This window comes from Miscanthus floridulus, chromosome 14 (genome assembly GCF_019320115.1).
Source record: "Miscanthus floridulus cultivar M001 chromosome 14, ASM1932011v1, whole genome shotgun sequence".
In the NCBI taxonomy this organism is placed as follows: domain Eukaryota; kingdom Viridiplantae; phylum Streptophyta; class Magnoliopsida; order Poales; family Poaceae; genus Miscanthus; species Miscanthus floridulus.
In genome coordinates, this window is record NC_089593.1 from 79,136,451 (window position 1) to 79,146,456 (window position 10,006).

General features: G+C 56.4%; 1 protein-coding gene across 1 annotated transcript; it reads left to right on the plus strand.

Annotated features, from left to right (window-relative positions):
* The first annotated feature begins 8,310 nt into the window (after nucleotides 1–8,310).
* On the plus strand, nucleotides 8,311–9,795 carry LOC136503838 (uncharacterized). Its single transcript, XM_066498787.1, has 3 exons — nucleotides 8,311–8,340; nucleotides 8,426–9,054; nucleotides 9,138–9,795. Exons 1-3 carry the CDS (start codon nucleotides 8,311–8,313, stop codon nucleotides 9,793–9,795), a joined length of 1,317 nt encoding a protein of 438 aa, XP_066354884.1.
* Nucleotides 9,796–10,006: the final 211 nt, after the last annotated feature.

Genomic DNA, 10,006 nt, shown 5'->3' on the forward strand with positions numbered 1-10,006 from the left:
TACCCAGAACTTCCGTGTTGCTGTAGTTCCGCGCACAACTACGGTAGTGCCATGCCTGTTGCTAACCGCTGCATTGAGTTTAATTTTTATATAGGCCTATTTAACCCCCTCTAGGCTTGTCTGATTCTTTTTAGCTTCATAAATGATTTTGCATTGGGAACTGTCGATGGAATATCATCAATAGTCTACCGAGGGGTATACCCATGATGGTAGATTATTTGGTAGAGGTGCGCATGATCAAGAACTAGATGGTAACAGAGACACAATACACAAGATTTATACAGGTTCAGGCCGTCAAGATGACGTAAAACCCTAGGCTAAGCCTAGGATTTGTATCTAGATCTGGATGTCGACTAGGGACCCCTACTCCTCCTTATATACTCTAGAGTGGTAGGGTTACAAGGAAAGTATCCTAGTCGGCTATATGGTAGGTATTCTATTTGGATTACAACATCTATAAGAGTCCTAATAAATCATATCTTTTACCATCTTATGGTACCCGAGGGTATACCCCCATAGCTAGTCCCCGAGCGTCTTGTGTCCACATAGCAACGTCGTCTAGATCATGTCTGAGCGGTTAGCTTGAAGACAACCAGTTTAACTGATAATCCGACCAGTTTAACTAGATGTCGACCAATATAACTGGTAATCCAACCAATTTAACTAGATGCCGACCAGTATAACTGGTAATCTAACCAGTTAAACTGGTGGTTGACCTCGGACTTGCTCAAGTAAGGTTTCCCAAAAGGATGTAAGACTGTCTCCAACAGCTTACCCATATGGGTACCCAAACCCAAAATGGGTATTGAATGGTACTGTTTCGGCCTCCAACAGAGTACCTATATGCGAGACGCATTTTGGGTTGCAGCAGACTCACAACCTAAATATGAGTATTCTCTCTCCTAAAGACTCATTTGCAGAAATGGTTCTCTTTTATGTCCTATTGTTAGAGAAAGCCAAAAATGGGTATTGAACCCTTTGCCAGTAGTGCTACCCAAACATAAAATGGGTCTTGTATTTTGGGTGATGTTGCTGGAGATAGTCTCAGGAGCTCAAAATTAAATTTTAAAAAGTCTCCCACCTTAGATGAAGTGTACACACTTAGATGTCGTTGGTGATGTCAGATGATTATGGCTTAGTCATCTGAGAAAAGCAGAGGCAGATGACTATCATCCATGACTTAGTCAATACAAGCGCTTACCACTTTAATCAAAACCAGTACATGCACCGAACAGTGCAGTGTACACACTGTAGTCCCCGAGTCTGACAGTAGGTGAAGAATACACCTAGTGCAGGGTCAAAAAATAGAAGACTCCAGATGCTTCACACAGCTAGTCCCCATCTTAGCTGAGAAACACTAAGAAAGAAAAAATAGTACACTCACTGTAAGGTAAAATGTACACACTTAGTCTCCAAGCCTGCTAGAAGATAAAGAAACATCTTGTAGAAGGGTCAAGAAATTAAGTCAAAATATTTTACAAGATCAAAGGAGTAAGCAGCATCGTCTTGATGCTGTCCAGGCATTTTAACTTGCATCCGACCAGGTTAACTAGTAATCCGACCAGTTTAACTAGTAGTCCACTAGAGAAAATAAACAACCGACCAGTTTAACTGGTCAACAGGCCTCGAACTTGCTCAAGTAGGACATTCCAGTGTTGATGCGTGAAATAGCCAGCGTCATCTGCCATGTACTTATCATGGCCCCTGACGTGCCGCCTAGGATCAACACCCTAATTCGAACAGCATGGAGCAGCTTGATAGCACACATGGCATGCAACGTCGCCGAAACATAGTAAGTCAGCAGGTGAATTTTCCTTCTGAGAATTTCAGCTTCGCAAGAGTAGTTAGAGTTGGCGATCAAGCTGCCCGACGACCTAGACTTGCTAAGCACCCCGAAATTCTTGTATCTGTTGAGCGACGCCATCTTGATTCTGTCTGAGCAGTTTAACTCAAAGTCTGACCAATGAAAAATAGATATCCGACCAGTTTAACTGGTCAGCTGGAGGTGATTGAAGATTTCGCCCGAGGGACGACCACCGAGGAGACCGCGACGCTTGAAGAAGAGGTGACAGAGTCGACGATCAAGCTGGCCGACGACCTAGACCTGTTCGGCGAAGAAGAAAACAAGACGGAGTAAATTAGGATAAATTTATGAAAGGATCCTATAGCTCGCCGATCAGTTGTAGATAAACATTATGTTTATTTTAAGTTTGTTCATATTTTAAATATGAGTAATTTCCTTCATGTTGGTCCTTTATCGCATCACTAGCCCCAGCTATCCCATACCCCATAGCGTAGAGTGATTATCACCCATTTATGCGTAAGAGTACAGGCGTCGCCAAGGAGCCGCTACCGACTGCCCATGACACAGAGCGCTACTACCCATGCACATGTAGGTGCGAGATCGAGAATAAGGCTGCTTTTGGATAACACAAATGAGGACGTGGCCGGTCGGCGAGTCGATGGAGAACAAATGGAGTATCTTAAAGATATTGCGCATGGAGAACAAATGGAGTATCTTAAAGATATTAAACATGGAGAATAAATGGAGAAAAATGATTGGAGGAACACCGAGGAGAAAATTATATTAAATGCAGAAATAGGAAGGGTACTTATCTTTAGTCTGGACGGCGGTGTACGACGTTATCTGGTCGGGGTCGATGAAATTACCCGGCTCTCGAGCTTTTCAGCCTGTCGTCATGGCGGCGATCACGGTCGTTATAGCGTCGTCCTTCGCGGTGGTCATCATTGCGACGTGGCAAACGATCGGACCGAGAAGTCCGGATGACGTCGTCCTTATGCCACTGGTCGGCCTCTTCTGCGTTGACGTATTGATTGGCCATCTGCAGCATCTCGCCGATCGTCCGTGGCTACTTCCGGTGGAACTTTGAGCTTAGATCGGGGTGGTGGTGGAGTAATCGGCGAGCCGTAATATTCAAGTAGATGGACGGAGCTCGGACGGCTAGCTGTCTGGGCGGCTCACTTCGTGTTGGAGTCAGTTCACGAGCAGTAAATGTGTACATGCAAATCACATCCTAGTAGCCTGCGTGGCTTGCATCTTCCTTTATCTGCTTGAGGCCAACATACGCGTGCATGTGCCATCACGTGATGCTGCTGATGAGCCCGTTGATGGCCTGGGCATGTACGCTGGCCAGAAAAATTATTCCTGGGGCTTGCGGTGCAGGTGCTGTCGGGAAGGTAACAGCAGCTGCAGCGTTTGTCGGCGGTTCCAGTCTCGTGCCGCGCCGGGAAGCTGCCGACGCAGCGTTGTCGCGGTGGCTGATGATGAGTAATCCAGATGCGTTTGAGGGCACCCAGGTAGTGCGCCTGACACCCGCCGCCAGAAACACCGATTCGATCTTGCCGGACGTTGGGCCACCGCTAGCTGCCCAGTTGTGGCGATTGCGGCGCTACGACTCGGCCACCCATGAGACGTGCGGGGACGTGTCGATCTGCAAAGACCTTGGGGACGTTGGCTTCATCGCAGGCCGCCGAAGATTGCCGCCGCCGGACGTCGTCGACGAAGGACACCACCATGAGATTTGACGAAGAAAATCATCATCTGGTTCGCCACGGGATCAGCATGCACACCTCTACCTGGCGCGTCACGTGTCGACGGAATATCACCGATAGTCAACCGAGGGGTATACCCACGATGGTAGATTATTTAGTAGAGGTGTGCGTGATAAGAACTAGATTGTAATAGAGACATAAGACACAAGATTTATACAGGTTCATGCCATCAAGATAACGTAAAACCCTACGTCCTACTCTGTTGGTTTGTATTGATGAGATAACCCTAGGCAAAGCTCAGGATTTGTATCTGGATCTGGATGTCGACTAGGGGACCCGTGCCCCTTCTTATATACTTTTGAGGGGTAGTATTATAAGCAAAGTGTCGGTGTTTCGGACCGAGGGGTCCTCAACCAACTAGTGAATTTGTACTGCGTGTTCCCGATCCCGGATGGTGATGCAAAGAGACACAAGGCTTACACTGGTTCAGGCGATCGGTGCCCTACATCCAGTCTGAGAGATTGATCTTGTATTCCTTGCACCGAGGTGCTTGTAGTAGGGGGTTACAAGCTGGGTGAGAGAGGGAGCTAGTCCCAGGTCTCGGCACGGAGTGATGGGGGCTGCTTGAGACGTTGCTCTCAGACAGCGGGTGAGTATGCATGTTACAGGGTGTTGTTTTTGTGTGTGCCTGTCTTCCTCTCCCGTAGAAACAGCCCAAGTCCTTTTCTTTTATAGTTGAAGGGAGGACCAGGGTAGTACGTGTGCTAACTATACGGCGTCGTGCGAACGGAGGCGGCGTGTCCGAGCTCTGTAGCCTGTTCCTGTGGCGGTATGGTTGTCGGAGTGGTTCGTCCTTGAAGCGCTGGGGTGACGTGCTGGTCACTTCCGATCCTGTGCGTCATGGAAGCTCCAGGGCTACCTCGAAGTGGGTGTGGCGGTCAGCGTGCAGGCCGCTGTGGGTTGACTGCACGCGAGGCCGAGGCTCGGTCTGTGCCGAGGCTGAACCATGGTGGGGGTCTCGGCAGACGTGAATCTCGAGATGGCCGAGGCCCTGATGCAGGGTGCCGAGGCTCGGAGGGAGCGGTCAGTCTGGTGCGCTGGTTCGGAGGCGATGATGACCCGGGTCAGACCTCCCATGCCACGTTGTCCTCAGGGCGGGTGTTACGGGGCACAACGTAGCGCCGGCGCTGATCGTGGGCATAGCGTCGGAACACAGTGGCCGGTAATCCCCGCCATGCCTTGTCTTAGCCGGTATGGTGTTGACGCGACTCCTCGTCCCGTCGGCCACTCCGTGGTGTCGAGCTGTCGTCCGGCTGAGATTGCGGGAATGGTTGACGCATTAATGGGGCGTGACATGCTGTCGGGAAGACTGGTCGAGGCGGGAGCGACGGGTTATTGCCAAGCCGGCCTCGGGCGATACGGAGAATAGCTGTCTCATCCGAGGCTGTACGCACGGGGCCTCGGGCGAGACGGAAACTGGGCTCCTCGCCGAGGCTTCTCGTGGGAGGCCTCGGGCGAGGCGGAGATTTCGTCAGGGTGTTGAGAGCCGGTGGGCTCGGACGGGGCTAGTGGTGAACCCATGACGTACCTTCTGGCTTTGTTTGTTGATGAGATTTAAGTGACTCTTTTGGTGTATGCTCGGGGTACCCCGATTTATGGTACCCGACAGTAGCCCCCGAGCCTTAGGGGGAGTGCATGCACTCTCCCTGAGGGTTTGTCGAGACTCGGCTTGCGGCCGCTACTGTAGGGATTGCGTTTTTTGTACTTCGAGGCCTCAGTGGGTGCGCGCGAGCGCACCCGCCGGGTGTAGCCCCCGAGGCCCTGGGGGAGTGGATTTATTCCCCCAGGGTCTTTTTTCTTACTTTGAGCGAGAGATTTTGCATTTGCCGAGCCCACAAGTGCGAGTTCAGGTCGCGGGGTTTAGGCAAGGTCGCAGGAAGAGCCCTCGAGCCTCTGCATGGAGCGAGAGGGCGATCGGGAGCACCCCTGACTTTTTGTACGACCCTCACGTTTCCTTTTCGCTCAGAAGGAGGGGTGGGATATGCCAAGCTACCCTCGGTGGGCGCGAGCGGTGACATTCCCGGTGAGCTGTTATCGGGTACTCCGAGTGGAGGCCCGAGCCCCGTTCGCTAAGGGTCGGCTAGCGGTCCGGAGACGCACTCTAAGAGTACCGGAGGGTTTCTCTAGTGGGTGCTGGGGCCGTTCGCTGGGCCCCGGTGGCTCGTTGCCTTCCTACAGTGGGATCCCATTCGGAGACCTCCCTGCCGATCTCGGACACGAATTAGGGCGTCCCGAGCGATCGTTCGCTCAGGCCTTGGCCATACTTGGGCTTGGCCCTAGTCGTCCCTGACTCTGTTGCCCTAGGGCGGCTATCGAAACCCTAGGGGGCCCAGCCTTCGAACCCCTGGACCGTAACGGGCTCGATGCCCTTTATCGTGTTTTTAGCAAAACTTCCAGCGCGGGCTCGGGTCGTTTGTCTTTGTCTTGGGTGCAGGAGAAGCCCCCGAGCCTCCGCGCGGAGCGAGAGGGCGGTCAGGGGTCCTCCTGACTTTTTTGTTCGACCCTCACATATCCTTTTCGTTCAGACAGAGGGGTTGTTTGCCGAGCCCATTTGGGTGCGAGCCTAGGTCGCTGGGTCTCAGCAAGGTTGTAGGAAGAACCCCCTAGCCTCCGCATGGAGCGAGAGGGCCATCAGGAGTTCCCCTGGCTTTTTGTACGCCCCTCGCGCGTGAGGGTTTGTTTTGCCGAGGCCCCCTTGGGTGCAAGCCTGGGTCGCGGGGTCTCGGCATATCTGCAGGAAGAGCCCCCTAGCCTCTGCACGGAGCGAGAGGGCCGTCAGGAGCTCCCCTATCTTTTTGTACGACCCTCACGCTTCCTTTTCGCTCGGAAGGAGGGTTTGTTTTGCCAAGCCCCCTCGAGTGCGAGCCGGGGTCGCTGGGTCTCGGCAAGGTTGCAGGAAGAGCCCCTTAGCCTCTGCACAGAGCAAGAAGGCCGTCAGGGGTTCCCCTGGCTTTTTGTACGACCCTCATGCTTCCTTTTCGCTCGGAAGGAGGGGTGGAATGTGCCACGCTACCCTCAGTGGGTACGAGCGGTGGCACTTCCGGTGAGCTATTATCGGGTAGTCCGAGTGGAGGCCTGTACCCCATTCGCTAGGGTCGGCTAGCGGTCCAGAGACGCACTCCAAGAGTACCGGAGGGTTTCTCTAGTGGGTGCCGGGGCCGTTCACTGGGCCCCGGTGGCTCGGTGCCTCCCTACGGTGGGATCCCATTCAGAGACCTCCCTGCCAGTCTCGGACACAACTTTGGGCGTCCCAAGCGTTTCGCTTGCTTGGGTCTCGGCCCCGTATGGGCTCGCCTGTGGTCGTCCCTGACTCTGTTGCCCTAGGGCAGCTGTCGAAACCCCTAGGGGCCCAGCCTTCGAACCCCTGGACCATAATAGGCTCAGCGCCTGGTTCCTTCATCTGAAAGGAATAGGGCGGGGGAATATCTTCCCCATCGGCTCGGCAACGGCGGGCGCGCCTTTTGAGGTGGTTTTCTAGGGAGACAGAACATCGCCTGCTGCCGCAGCGGTCATGTACGACGTGGTGTCAGCGGATGGAACGTAACTGTTCCCTCAATTAATGAGAAAAAAGGTGGGCACGCGAGCGGTAAAATCAGATCGGGGTTAACCGCACTGGATTCGGGGGAAACTTCCCCGATTTCATCGCCCATCCATTTCATCTTTACCCTGCATAAGTATGCAATGAGCCTCGCCCCTCCTCACCTTAACTTGTCTGCGTTAGTTTTGCCCCCATCGAGCCATCGCTAGAGCAGCGGACGCCGGGAAGAAGAAGGGAGGAAGGCGAGCCAGGGAGAGAGAGAGAGAGAGAGAGACAAACTCACCACCGCATTCGAACCCTCCACCACACTCATGGCCGGCGACATCGTTGTCATCGAGGCGGACCCCTAGGATCCGTCTGACGTCACCGTGGAGACGCTTCAATCGCTCGACGACGGCGGACTCCTTCGTCCGGTGATGGACCCCAACAGGCCGGAGTGGATCACTCCGTTGGGTGAGCCGGAGCCGAGGCCTCGCAATGGCTACGTCGTGAGCTTCGTCTCCTTTCACGAGCGCGGCCTCGGCGTTTCGGCGGATCGGTTCATGCAGGCACTCCCGCATTACTATGGCGTGGAGCTCCACAACTTCAACCCCAACTCCATCGCACAGGCGGCCATCTTCGTCGCTGTCTGCGAGGGGTACTTGGGGATTGCTCCCCATTGGGAGTTGTGGCTCCATCTCTTCCGGGCGGGGCACACCACTAAGCCAACGGGCATGTCGGGCATGAGGAAAGCGGTGAGGGCCGGTGCCTGCACTCTCCAAGTGCGTCAGGACCGCCAGCACCTCTACATCCCGGCCCAGCTCGCGTCATCCAATCGTCGATGGTACACGAGCTAGTTCTACCTTTGCAACGACGACGGAGGACTTCCCCCCTACACTGGGCGGATTGTGGAGAGCTACCTGGAAAGGTGGAAGTACGGCGTCCCGAGGGAGGATCAGCCCAAGCTAAAGCCGCTTTTGGAGGGGCTGGAGAGGCTACGGAGCCGTGGCCTTACTGCGGCCGTGGTTGTGGCTGCCTTCCACTGCCGAAGGGTGTTGCCGCTGATGGCTCGGCGGCGGCGCTTGTTCGAGATGAGGCCGGGTGAGCCGAATGAGGGCATCCGGATGTCCTCCTCCGCCCTTTCCGATGAGGAAATTCTTCGCCGGGTGGGGGAGACGGTGGAGGCGAAGCTGAGAGGCGGCAACCTGACCCCCATCGCGATGCGCCCATCGCGGGGGTTCCTCTCGCTGGTAAGTCGCGCGCCGCTGCAGCCCTCGAGCCCTCTCTGTTTTCCATTATTTCTCGTTCCCTTATGTGCGATCACCGTTCCTGCAGGGGATGAGGGATGTGCGAGCCTCTCCGCCGCCCGTTCCCGAGGACGCGAGGCGGTGGGCGATCAACCGGGCGCACGCCGAGGCACAGAAAAAGAGGAAAGACGCCAAGGCGGCGAAGCGTACGAAGCAGATTCTCGCGCACGAGAAACTAGATGAGCGTCGCCGCCAGCAAAGGAAGGATGGCCTCCCGTTGGAGGAGTCCCCATCACCGTCGTTATCGACGGACGCCTCGGACGAGGATGACGAGGGCGAGATGGGGTGGGGTCCCTTGGACCATCTCCCTGATGTAGGGGAGACGGTGCCCGGGGCGTTGGCAAGCAGCCCGGTGCTCCCAGGAGGAGGAGGAGGGGGAGCTGCCCTGGGGTCAGCGGTTGCCCGCCTTGGGGCCGTGGCCGACACGCCCGAGGAGCGGGCGTTGGGCAAACGTGCCGTCAGCCCGGTGGGCTCGGTGGCAGTGGTGGAGCAAGTGATGGCGGGTGCAACGCCACCGCCCCCGCAGAGGATCGAAGGAGCATCGGGGCCCGTCGGGGACCGGCCGGCGCCGGCGGATGTGGAGGCCGTGCCCCTACCGCCGCCACCGCCCTTGCAGACGAGGGTTGCAGTGCCGAAGCGGCTGCAGCCTCGCTCGGGGTAAGCGTATTTTTGGGTAGAGCCGCAGCGTTTTCCGTTTGCTTTTTGGTCTCGTGCTGACCCTGTAGGTGATTTGTCCTTAGTCGGAAGCGACCTGCGGAGGTGCTTTCCTTGGCGCCCCTCAAGGCGCTCAAGGTGAGCCCTGGCTCCTCCACCCATTGGGTGGTGGAGGCGCAGGCCGCCCTACAACGTGGCACGGCATCGGCGAGGGCCGACCCGAAGGAGCCAACCACCCAAGGAGGGGCTGCCGAGGTGACCCCGATACAGACGGGGGAGGGAGTGCTCCCGCCCCGCGAGGGCGAGGTTCATGAGTCGGACGGGGCCGGGGTGCCCTTAGTTGCCGAGGCCACCGAGGTCGAGGTCCCTAGGGTCTCTGAAGCTGAGGCGACGGAGGCCAGGGCGCCCAAGACCACCGAGGCCGCAGCGGCGGGAGTCGATGTTTCCGCGACCACCGAGGCCACGATGGTGGAGGTCGGAGCCCCCAAGACCGCCAAGGCCATGATTGCGGAGGCTGGACCCCCCGAGATTGCTGAGGCCGACGTGACGGCGGCGAGGTCGTCTGCCCAGGAGGTGGAGATGAAGGCGGCGGAGGCCTTGGTGGCGCCCTTGGTTCAGGGCCCGCCGTTGTTACGAGAGAGCGCCCAGAGGCGGAGGTCTATCCGATCTCCTCCGATGATACTTCCCGGGCGTGGGAGGTGGTTGACGCCGAGGAGACTAGCACCGTGGAACAGCCGGTTCTGACCCTAGGCGAGGGAAGCTCGGCCCTTGTGCGGGTGCGACCCGAGCCTCGCGGGTGGGATCACCCGCGTGTACTGTGGCGGAGCCGGGATGACCCTGAGGGGGAGCCTCTGTTCGCTCTCGAGGACGCGGCCGAGGGTGGGCGCTGGGACACCTTCGAGCAATACCGCCAGCTGGCGGAGCGGTCACTATGGACGGCGCTGTCCGTGGTGGC